The sequence below is a fragment of the Colossoma macropomum genome, unplaced genomic scaffold, assembly GCF_904425465.1.
Source record: "Colossoma macropomum unplaced genomic scaffold, Colossoma_macropomum, whole genome shotgun sequence".
Classification (NCBI taxonomy): Eukaryota; Metazoa; Chordata; class Actinopteri; order Characiformes; family Serrasalmidae; genus Colossoma; species Colossoma macropomum.
The window spans coordinates 32,917,435-32,929,999 of NW_023494799.1; the positions used below are offsets into that span (position 1 = coordinate 32,917,435).

Consider the following 12,565-nt stretch of genomic DNA (forward strand, 5'->3'; position numbering starts at 1 on the left):
GCACCAGTGTGGCATGTCTAATAGGAGTCGATCGATACCGATTATTAGTAATCAGACATAACTCATATTTGGGGCCAATATTCATTTACCATAAATTTGGTATTTGTAGTGTGTACATTTACAAGAATGCAACTCTTACTCACAATGTACAAAATGCTTTAGACTGTATAGGCTATAAATATAGTAACTTAAATATATTATAGTTGTCTTTTATATAGTAAACAGATTAAAAAAATAAGTACTCTCAATGATGTTTAATAGTCAATGACATTGAAAAATGGAGCTCACAAAAAGGGGCTCAAAAACTTTTAATTAAAAAAATTATGCAAGTATATTTACACGATTTTTACATAAAACTGATGTAAAGTATGAGTCAGACAGTGTTGAAAGGGTGCACATCATGAGCAAATCTTGGCTTTTCAGTATATGGATGCAGACAAGCTGAGCTGAGACGTGACCGTGTTGAGACCTCAAGCAGTTTTGTCTCCCTGAAACCAGGGTCCAGTTGCCCCAGCTGTACGTAAGTTCAGATGAAGGCTAGTTGTAATGTAGGTGTTTTCTAAGTTCAGGCTTAAGAAGTACTAAATCAAAACAGGCTGCACCAGACAGAGTGGTGAGGCTTGATTTGGTCACGGATCCATTTTTCTTTGCTTTCCAAGGTACTTTCAAAAGTCTTTGCCAGCAAAAAAGTTCAAAAATCAACATTTTTCCCGTCTTGCTTGTTTTACTGTCCAGCTTTCACGTTAATAAAGACAAAACCATAGCCTGGACAATTCATATCTTTGTTTACATATTTTTTCCAGCAAAAGCTCTGTAACTAAATATGTAATGTTTTATAGTAAAGTATCACTTTATTTCTTGTAATGAACTGTATTCCTGAAATGCAAAGCAAATCTGTAATGACTGTTTAATACTCTCTAATTTAATGCTCTCATAAATTAATATATAGTAATACTAGAGTGTTGCTTCTCTTCATAACCAGTGCCCATTGTAATGGGCAGCATAAATAGGTAGTAAACAGTAATAAATGATTATTATTAATATTTGATTTATCATAATTAGTGGTAGCCTCTAGAATGAAAAAAACAGGAGCATTGTCTCCTGGAAAATTTGGATCTGAAAGGGTTAAATAATTAGGCTCTATCAGACAACATTGGCTATTCACTGAACACAACAAGCACTCGACTAGTCTGTAGTACTACGCTCAAAAAGATTTTAAGACTGTAAAAGTTTTTAGGCTTTAATTGTTCATGATTGAGGTAGAGCATGCTAAAAAAAAGGTTAACGGTTTGGAGCTAATATTACATAGAAATTCACATTGTCAGGCTAATGGAAATTTGCATTATGCTTGCAGAAGAAATTTGATGGAAAATGTCACTTAATGGCGAATTAAAAACAGTTTGTGATATAACATTACTATATTTATGTTGGGCGTGGGTGACTGTTTTGCGGACATTAAATGTTTAGTATTTGCACGCAAGTTGATCTCTGAAGTGTCCAAAAACGGTTTAAACATTGTCCCTTGTGCTTCTTTGTTATTGTCCCTGGGACGACAGGAGGGCATTAGTCTGGAGCTTTGACATCGGTGTACATTAATGCCCTAAGATTGTCATTATCAAGCAAAACTATTGCAATAAAAATCAACATTAATTCATGTCCGTGTTCTGTTCAAACCCTCCCTCTCTTGAAACATCTCTTACACTCCCTCCATCTTTCATGCTGCACTGTCTGAAGGCAAGCCAAGGTGAGCGGAGAAAGAGTGATATGGTGAAAAGAGAGAAGGAGGATAGAGACACTGGGAGCTTGCTTAGTCATGCTGTGACAGGAGGCCTTGGCCAGATGAGAGAGAGAGTGAGTGCAGGAGGTGGGGGAGGTGGGACGCTGCACATGAAGCTTTACTTTGCGTGACGAAGGCTGAGCTGAGGGCCGCGCAGCAGCAGCGGCGGCAGGGTGGAGACGAGTTCACCGCTTTCAACACAAGTTCCCAAAGCAGGGAGTACTTCGCAGAGCTTGTCGTCTGACCCTGAGAACATGGGCAGTTAAAGATGTGAAACTAAAATTTCATCATGCCACATACATATGAGCTGTGGTGTCATCTGACTCTCTACGCATTATTACATCACACCGACTTCTGCATAATCTGTCTCCCAAGCCAGACTTCTGCATATCGTTGGAGATGGGCTTGTGAGATCATGTGCAAAATACCATCGTCCGATCATGCCCCATAGCCATCACACATTGAGGATAGTGATGTGGGGGGGGGCACATGGTTGCAAGCAAGCAAGAGCTGCTTTCCAAAAAAGGAGAAAAGTTTGGAGAGTGTTTTTTTTTATTTTAGAGCACTTAGAAGAAAGGTGCCACAGATATTCCTTGAGGAGACTCTCTGATTCGCAGTACCTTTCTCCAGCCGCAGAGAGGCCTGTTTAAATGAGAGAAAATAGACATGCTTGTGTTTCCTGGCAGAAACTTGCTAAGCTAAGTTTGCTCTAACCTGGTTTGGTATGGTTTGGTAAAATCACACATATCCAGCCTTCAAATCACTACTTGGTGAAATAATAATACTGTTAGCCCACTGGCTACTGTTACTGTAGCCTATTATTGTTATAAGGCTGGGATAAATATAATTGTCCCTTGCTTTTTAACAGCTTTGATGCAACCACGCTGTTAGCTGGTTAAGCCAACATGAGGAGAGAGATTCTGTGTGTGGAAGGCTGCAGCGTGGCTTTTGCAAGCAGGGCTGCCTCACGCTGCTATAGAATGTTCTGAAGCAAGGCAGTGAATCAGGACCAATATAGGACAATGACATGGACTGCATGTTAAAAGAAACAGATTACAAGACACATGATTTCCTTTTGTGCAGATTAAAGCCGCAGATCGTGCATTTTTCTGGCATTTAAATTGTCCAACTTGTCCAATTGTCTTTGCAATCTGTCACCCATTCCCGATACTGTTGTCAATTGGCTCAAGCCTGATTCTGAGTCTGGTGCATTTTGCCGCTTAGTATGGCGAAGAACCACCTGCTTTGACAGGAAAGGGCAATTTTGACTGACATGCTATCTGACCGTTGTTTTTGTCAGACCTGGAAGGGCAGGAGGTTTTCGGAACAGCTTTTCAAGCTAAAAAAGACCCGTGAGAAACACGTCTCGCTTCAGAGTTGCTTAATTCTTCAAAGAAAGCTCTGGAGTAACCTTTAAAGATGTGTTTCCATGCACTTTTATTTCTTCTAGTGACTATATGCTGCTCTGAAAGGTTTATTCTCTATTCTTGTCACCACTAGAAATTGGTAAATCTGTTAATTAGTTAATAAGTTAATTATTGACTTCTTCATTGTTTACTTGCTGTATTGTGATAATTTGATTCCTGTATGAATGCTGGAACAGTTAATTACAGGTAATGTTGTTTGCTTTTTTTCTCTTTCCTTGCCACGTTTTTCATTGTCATTTTGCTAAATGGTTTAGTAGGACTGAGACTCTTTAGTGAGTTATTGAAAATTATCAGTGAGTGCATTTACAGGCACTTCATAATTGGATAACTGCAGAAAATCAGACTTTGTCAGTAATCTGATCAATGCGTTTATATGCACTTGAGTAATCAGATAATGGGGAAACTCTAGGTCTACATGAGTCAGACAGTAATCAGATTTCTGCTTTACAACCAGCCAATAAACTCACAGAAGACGTGATGTAAACATAATGTAAACTCAAACTCAAACATGCTGCGGCTTAAAAAAAACCTCAAGCCACTTTACCTGAAAATAGGAACATACATGATCTAGAAAATAAAGAATATTTAAATCCCTCATTTCGTCAAGTGTGTAATTGGTTTCAGCGTTGCTCTAAAAGTGTTTTACTGCATCTTGTGGCAATGCTGCTTATTTCCGGTCTGTTTTTGCACATGTGCAGACTGAGAAATCTGAAAGAAATCTGAGTAAGAGCTTACATGCACTGAAAAATCTGATTACTGAGCTAAAATCCAGCTCTCTTCATCAGATTTCTTAATTCTTAATTTCTTCATCGGATTTCTAGATCAGAGTATGGTGTTTACATGACCATTTGAATAATCAGATAACTGCAGAAATCTGATTATGATCTTATTGTTGAGTCAGTAACAGCCATGAAACTGCTGTTTTCTTTCTTTGTTTGCTCTGCCTATACACAAGGGATGTGAACAGATACTCTAGTACTTGGTTAACTGCTTGAGGTGCCTGTATTTGAATACTAAAATCACTACTCACTACTAATATTACTCGTTCTGTTTCATCACAGGAAGACGGAATAAGTGTAGATACCATCCAATTGGGGAAGCCCCATTTTTATGTTTTGACAAGACTGTAAAATGTTAAGATTTTGCTCATATTTGTGAATTAGTAAGGGTACCAAACTGTGCCATTCCAGAACACGAAGTGCCTAAACAGGAGCATGTTGCCAAGGATGCGTTGTTAAGGACGTCACCGAGAAGGCAGATAAAGTGTGGCCTTTACTGCTAACTAGGCTAACTACTCCAGCTGATGTTAGGTAGATCCAGAAACAGTGAAACTTCTGTGACGGACTCTTTCTCGTCACAGTCATCCACTGAAGAGAAAAGGCAGCGTGTAAGACGAGTCCTCATCAGCATCCAGAGTTGAACCCAGTTAGCTGTAGTTTTGGCTCATGTCTGAAGAGGGAGGCTCACTAATTTTTGTGCTCCTGTTTTTCAGCCTCTTAACTCCAGAGTTATTACACTAAAGAAGATGCCTACAACACCAGCCCTATGTTAATTTTGGCCCAAGTACTTTTTTTTTAAATTAATCAGTTAATTGGATATCTGTTTAACTCCTGCAAATACTGAAATATTGCAGTTAGTCGGAGTGCAGGTCCCTGTTATACCAAAAAAAGGAAGAGGGAAAAATCATTATTGGTTTTCTTTTAGCTTGTCTGACTAAAAGATATAGATACTGGGTAAACAGGAGGTTTCTGAAACAGATTTTCAAGCAAAAACAGACCCATGAGAAACACGTCTCACTTAAGAGTTACCTAATTTTTCAAAGAAAGCTCTGAAACCTTTAAAGATGTGTTTGCATGAACTTCACAGACTTTTATTTCTTCAGTGTAGTGACTTCTTGCTGCTCTTTGTACATTGGTAAACCTGTTAATTAGTTAATAATTGTTATATATTAGTTAATAAGTTAATTATTGACTTCTTCGTTGTTTACCTGCTGTATTATGATAATTTGATTCCTGTATGAATGCCGGAACAGTTCATTACAATTAATGTTGTTTGCTTTATCCTCTTTACTTGTCATGTTTTTCATTGTCATTTTGCTATATGGTTTATTAGGACTGAGACTCTTTAATGAGTTATTGATAATTATCAAAAACTTAATAATCTGGTAACTGCAGAATATCAGATTTTGTCAGTAATCTGATCAACGCGTTTATATGCACTTGAGTAATCATATAATGGGGAAACTCCAGGTCTACATGAACCCAGTTAGCTGTAGTTTTGGCTCATGTCTGAAGAGGGAGGCTCACTAATTTTTGTGTTTTTGTGTTTTTTTAGCCTCTTAACTTCAGAGTTATTACAGAAAAGAAGACGCCTCCAGCTCCAGCCCTATGTTCATTTTGGCCCAAGTACTTTTTTTTAAATTAATCGGTTAATTGGATATCTGTTTAACTCCTGCAGATACTGAAATATTGTAATTAGTCAGAGTGCAGGTCCCTGTTATACCAAAAAGAGGAAGCTTGTCTGACTAAAAGATTTAGATACTGGTAAACAGCCCTTTCTGCTAAAAGACCCAACCCTGAAACTCTACGAAGTGTAATGGAGTTTTAGGCTCTGCTTCAGCTCAACTGTGGTATTCAATAATAATAATAATAATAATCACTTATATTGTAGTATTGCTTATTGTCCCTGCCCTAAGGTTTATTATTATTTTTTTTATTTATTTATTTTTAAGCACATTAGTCAGCTGTGCACCAGGCAGCATAACCAACATAAAGTCATATAGCATAGGAGCAGACACTTGTACGATCTTCTCAATGCATGTTAACCTCTGAACCTCATTGAGTGAAAGAGTTTAGGAGAGAAGAACTGCTGTGATGTTTTGAACATTGTAGTGATGGGTGCGTGAGTTTAATTCTCTCTGTATGTGTGTGTGTATGTGTGTTCGCAGGTGCTAAACCAGGTACACCCTAACCTAGCGTCTCAGGAGGAGGCTCTGCAGTACATTGAGGAGCTGATTCTGCTGCTACTGAGCATGCTCTGCCAGGCCCAGCCCCGCACTGTGCAGGATGTGGCGGTAAGCACCGACTCCCCGATCACCACGCCGTCTCCATGACAACTATTGAGCAACACAAACAACCAAACTCTGTTTCCATAACATTTTCACAGCAATGCTCGTAGCCTATTTGGCAGCCATGATGCCACCTCAGATATCATGTCAACTGCGTGCATCCAAACATTCATCATTTTAAAATACTAGTTAAAAAGGGGATGTGAAAACATTTTAGGAGGTACGTTTTATTGTATTTAAAATTATTATCTAAAATTATGTTTTGAATTTGCCCCCACCCCCCCCAAATAAAACAAAGTGTCTGGTTAAAAATAGGAATTCCACCTATTTATTATTTTCTTTACTTCTGCATAAGTCAGTGGTTGAAATAATGTGAACATAGTCAATCAGAGTAGTTTGATACAAAATGGTTCATTGTACACTTACACGCACTGATTTCTGTACAGTGGTGTTGATGGGAACCAGGGATCGCAATGTCTGCAGCATATATATATATATATATATATATATATATATATATATATATATATATATATATATATATATATATATAATTAAATAAAAATAATTCTTTGGAGACTTTTTTGCCACTCACTTCCCTGCATGTACCTCTCCATCATGGATTCAAAAATATATTTTAGGTCAAAATCTTATCTCAAAACTATTGTAAAACAGTGTCTCAGACATCAGGCAATGTATTCATAATCGTTTCATATAGTAACTTTCTGTGAGGAAGCTTTTTGAGGCATTAAACACTTCAGGCGTCTGGTTCCTATCACCAATACAGTAAACAATTCTGCGTCAGTAAGTTGTCCTAGAACATAGCATTTCACACCAATTTCACACCACTCTGAATCACTTTGTTTACATCTTAACCATTTAAATATGCAGAAATCTTTAAACATCGGTGATATTCCCCTTTCAGACAGTAAATTGGCTTCTGTGATGTAGATATCTGGCCTTTTTTTCCTCGAACTCATTGTGTTTTTTTACTCTACACAAGTTCAAAATTAAATATTAATGATATTGTTTTATCACCTAGGCCTACGTATCTTATTGTGGTTAATGAGCCAGGTAATGAGCAAAGTCCCTACAGATTTCCACAGAAAATGGAAAAAGCAGAAGATAATTCCCTGACATGAGGGCCTGAAATGTCATATCAGGTCAGGTCAGGTCATGTTAAGATAAGATTGGATGAAAGTAGTTTTCTTGCTGGCCAGTCTCTCTTTTTTGGATTCAGCTGTCCTTCAGTTATTTATAGGAATCAGTTGAAAATTGTAATAAATAAATGATTTCATATGAAGTTTTTTAAGGTTTCATACACAGTTCCATACCTATGATACACACTGTTTTTTCTATCACGACAGCTCCTGTCAGTTCACAGCACTGGTTTGTTTATGTGACTGATTCTCACTAACCCATTTTCAACTCTTTTTGCTTTTGTATGTTTTCTGATTCATTTTTTGCACACAGATGGCTCGTGTGAGATTGAAAGGTGCTTTATTTGTGGTGATGTCACATGGTAACACTGCCACAATTTTTTTTTTAACTGTATTTTGATTTTATAGCTCATTCACACCTCCCATACCCCCTGAGCAACTTGTATCCTGTATCCCCCTTGTCTTCCTCTCCAGTTTTTCTCTTCCCTGTTCTCTTTCTCTCGCATCTCTCTCTCATAGTGAATTTCATTCATCTGTTATTGTGCACATCAGTTGGAATGCGTATGAGTATGCCTCTTTGTGTAGATGGGTTGGTACAAACCAAACCAAGGATGCCCAACCCAAGCTTTTGAGTCTGGACAGTGCGTTTCTTTAGGTGTAGATAAAGGTTCAAGTAAATTTGTGGATTGTAATTGAGAGTGCAGTTATACAGCATGACTGTTCAGCCACTGTAATATTTCAGAAGATGCAAAAATGAATAAATCTCTCTTTTCCTCTCTTCACCTGCCTCACCTTCTGTCTCTGGTCTTCCCAGGAACGTGTACAGAAGAGTTTTCCTCACCCCATCGATAAGTGGGCCATTGCGGACGCCCAGGCGGCCATTGAGAAGAGGAAGAGACGGAACCCTTTAGCTTTGCCTGTGGATAAGATTCACCCACTTCTCAAGGTGCTGCTAGCATCATGGCTTTATTTTCATCATACTTACCCGAAACATTAGATCTCCACAGTCATTCAGTCACCTTTACTTTGCTAGACTAGAGGTATTTTTCCACTGGTAAATGCACTTTAGCACAGTACTACTGTGAACCCTTCATAACGCTTTTTGTTGTCATATTCACTTCACAACGTACTGTTCCTGCATACCTGTGCTGAGTTTGGTTACCCTTCTCTAAATCTTAAAGCTTTCGTCTTTGAGAGAGAGGAGAAAATCAAGCTGCTTCAGATCTGAAAACATCCACAGGTGTTTCTGTCCATCCTTTCACTGTGAGAAGACAGCTCAACACTATGAGTCTGAAAGGATGTGTAGCTGACAAGAAGCCGCTACTGCGAAAAGGACATTAGTAAAAAAAAGAAAAGTTGCAAATCAAACAAAGAAGCTGCTGGTCTTCTCAGAACAACGGACTGACCACTACGGAGTCCAGATCTCAACTTTACAGAATGTGTTTGGGATTATTTGGATCCTGAGAGGCAGAAAATGCAACCAACCTCTAAAACTGAGCTTTGGAGGTGTGGAAAAATATCCCTGCGTATTTCTTTGAAAAACTGAAAACAAGTCTCCTGAAAAGAATAGAAGAAACAGAGGACACACAAAATACTAAAAAATTTGATATGACACTTAGTTGTTGAGGCTTTTGCGTAATGTTCTGCTAATGTTTTCTGCTCTTTTTTTTCCTAATGCTGAAAAAAAAAATACAGTGTGAAATTAAATGAAATGGCGGTTGCTATAACGCTTGCAATGTACTGTAACAATATGCAAATGAGCCCTCTAACCGCTCACAAAATTCTTTGAGTGCTGCCAATTAAGACAAATGTAAATAACTGAAAAATAATGCAAGCCCGTCTTTAAGTATGCCCTATGAAATAGTTTCGATATGTAGCAATACTAGTATCCCATTTTTATATTTTGTACATATTGTGCAGTCCAGTATTGCATGAAGTGCCAGAATTGTACTAGCATTTTAACATTATGATAGAATTTAAAGGGGAATTTTCACAGTGACTTTTATTTACATATACTTTTCTCATCCATTCCACTCAATTCTTTATAAGCTAAACAGGAGGTAGCTCTGCATTCTTCGTGGTTGACCTCAGTAACAAAACTGACCTTTAACTGTTAATTTGGGACTTTCCCAGCACTACCCTGGTTTGCCACGGGGGGGTGCTGTGTCTGAACTGTAGTGTCCTGGTGACTAAGCACAAATCCTGTAAAGCTGTAAGCTGGTATTTTGAAACCTTTGTCACTGCTTGTTGCCAAGTACACGTCAGGGAAAGAATGTGGCTGGGTGGAGGGGATTGCTTTGGCCTCAGCTGATCTGTTTGTGATCATGTTGTTTTTCAACAAAATATGACTTATGAAATACAGTGCGAGAAGTTACACATCTAATCACGTCATCTCGTTCTCTTGAGATAATGAATCTGTTTTTACCCTGCACTCTCACTGACCTCTATATTGTTTTGTTCTGTGTGACAGGAGGTACTAGGCTATAAAATTGACCATCAGGTGTCCGTGTACATCGTGGCAGTGTTGGAATACATTTCAGCGGACATCTTAAAGTTGGCTGGAAATTATGTACGAAACATACGGCACTATGAAATCTCGCAGCAGGACATCAGCGTGGCCATGTGCGCCGATAAGGTAACAGACAAATCGCTTTGGCTGCAATTAATTTGTATTGGACCGTGTAGTGCAAATGTTGGAGTAAATACATCACTTCTTTCTGAGCAAATACAGCTTTCAGCCTTTGTGCCTCTCGCTTATGTCACTCCTCTTTGTTTCTATGGCTACAGGTCTTGATGGACATGTTCCACCAGGACGAGGAGGACATCAGTGGGTTTCCTTTAATGGACGAGGAGCCCTCAGCGTCCGAGGAGCAGACCTACTATGACTTGGTCAAGGCTTTCATGGCGGAGGTGCGGCAGTACCTGAGAGACCTCAATCTCATCATCAAAGTTTTTCGTGAGCCCTTCGCCACCAACACCATGCTGTTCTCTCACCATGTGAGTCTGGCATTTCGCATCACACTCACTTCGTCATGCTCGGAAGAGTGAGGGCACTAACATGATGCGCACAAACGTGATGCTGTTATTCATTAGCCTGTATGAGTTTTTTGCACATACACACCATATTGTACAGAAGTCTTAGACCACCTGAGGAAATTATATTTCAGTCTGTTTATCTGGGGGTGCAAGCAGTTGGAAAAACACTAGCATACACTATATGGCCAAGAGTATGTGGACACCTGACCAGCACACCTATATGAGGTTGTTGGACATCCCATTCCAAAAGCATGGGCTTTAATATGGAGTTGACCCCCCCCCCACACACACACACACACACACACCCATCCCCTTCAGCCTTAACAGCCTCAACAGCCTCCTTTATTCTTGGAGTGTGTTTCAACTCCGGTAGCCCAGTTTTGTGCTGATGTTGGCTTCCAGAGGCACTTTGGAACTTTTTAGTGACTGATGCAACAGATGATTTTACAAGCTAAGTGTTTTAGCACTCTGCGGCTCCTCTCTGTGACTTTGTGTCTGCCGCTTTGTGGCTGAGCTGTTGCTGCTCCTAGACACTTCCACTTCACATTAATGGCCCTCTTAGTTGACTGGAGCAGATCTAGCAGGGTAGAAATTTCACAGACTGGCTGGTGGCAAAGGTGTCATGACAGTGGCACATTTTAAAGTCAGTGAGAGCTTCGGTATGAGCCATTGTACTGCCAGTGTCTTGATTTCATATACCTTTTTTGCAATGAGTGACAAGAAATACCGTTTGTTTTTAATTTGTATTTTTTAAAAGAAACTTGAAAGAACACAAGTTAATGGGAAAAACACACTTACTATTAAATGACAGTGTACATTACCACCAAACTGACAGTAAATAAAATTCTGCTCAAACTGTGAAATGGGTTTGCGCTGGGCAGTGCAGGAGAGCAGAGGAAACAATGTTTTCAGTTACTCTTTGTAAGTTTAACATTAATATTGTCTGTGAAATGTTCAGTCTTTGTTAGATTTTTACACTTGTAGACCTATTGAGTTTTTTTGGGGTAAAAGTTGTGAGCCTGTTTTTCTTTTTAAAATTATGACCACCAAAAATTTTGGCTGTAAATGGTCAAAAGTGCCACTTTTTTTTGCGTGAAAATCTTCAGTGACCGAAACAAGACTTTTACAAGTCTTTTGTACAGCACTGTGCGCTTATAGTTCTGTGATAAAATTTCTCTCCCTCTCTATCTCTCTTGCTTTGTCTCTGTCTCTTGCTCTTGCTCTCGTTTGCTGCCCTCTACAGGATGTGGAGAACATCTTCAGTCGTATAGTAGACATCCATGAGGTGACCCTGAAGCTCTTGGGGCTGATTGAGGACACAGTGGAGATGACAGATGAGGGGAGCCCTCACCCACTAGTGGGCAGCTGCTTTGAGGACTTGGCTGAGGTCTGATTTGAATTTCATTTTTATTTGAGTCCATTTGTGCTTGATTACACTTTAGTTTTTTGTTGAAGAGAATGTGTTGCTATGCTGCTTATAGTGCATTGTGCAGTAGAAAAGATACGAATGTGTTTTTGCTTTGAGTTATTAGTTAATAGGTCTGTTTTGAGCTGAGGGTCATGGCAGGGTGTGAGGCGGGTGCATTGTTAACTTTCAAGTCGGGGGTCATTTTCAGGAGCTGGCCTTTGACCCTTACGAGACGTACGCTCAGGACATCCTGCGAACTGGCTTCCACGACCACTTCCTCAGCCAGCTCTCCAAGCCTGGAGCAGCCTTCTATCTACAGGTCAGGGATCATGAGTTGTCTTACACACACAGGCACGCGAACGTACATATAAACATGCAACTACTTACTTAAAAAGCACTGCCTCGTGTTAGGGCCCTACTTTCATGGTTGTTTGTATCACAGTGGAGTCACTGCATTTTACTCCCATTTAATGTGCGATCCAGTATGGAGCTGATTATTAGTGAATTTAAGCAATGAATTGGTGAAAAACAAATTCACACAGTTTTCCCTTGTCCTAGATGTCGTTGATCAAATGAGACATTTTTTTTTCCCTTTGGCTTTGCATTGAAGCTGAGGTTGATATTACACCCCCATTTCCAAAAGGTTGGGATGCTGTGCAGAATGTAAATAAAAAATAGAATGCAAGGCTA

At 39.3% G+C, this 12,565-nt stretch overlaps 1 protein-coding gene across 2 annotated transcripts in view; it reads left to right on the forward strand.

The window, feature by feature from the left end:
- sos1 (son of sevenless homolog 1 (Drosophila)) overlaps positions 1–12,565 on the forward strand; it is a 57,953-nt gene that overhangs the window by 14,011 nt on the left and 31,377 nt on the right. For both annotated transcript variants that reach the window (XM_036587090.1, XM_036587091.1), the window contains exons 2-7: positions 6,152–6,277; positions 8,246–8,377; positions 9,902–10,066; positions 10,219–10,428; positions 11,711–11,854; positions 12,084–12,194. In XM_036587090.1, the coding sequence (XP_036442983.1) occupies positions 6,152–6,277; positions 8,246–8,377; positions 9,902–10,066; positions 10,219–10,428; positions 11,711–11,854; positions 12,084–12,194 (888 nt within the window). The remainder of the gene's footprint in view (positions 1–6,151; positions 6,278–8,245; positions 8,378–9,901; positions 10,067–10,218; positions 10,429–11,710; positions 11,855–12,083; positions 12,195–12,565) is intronic.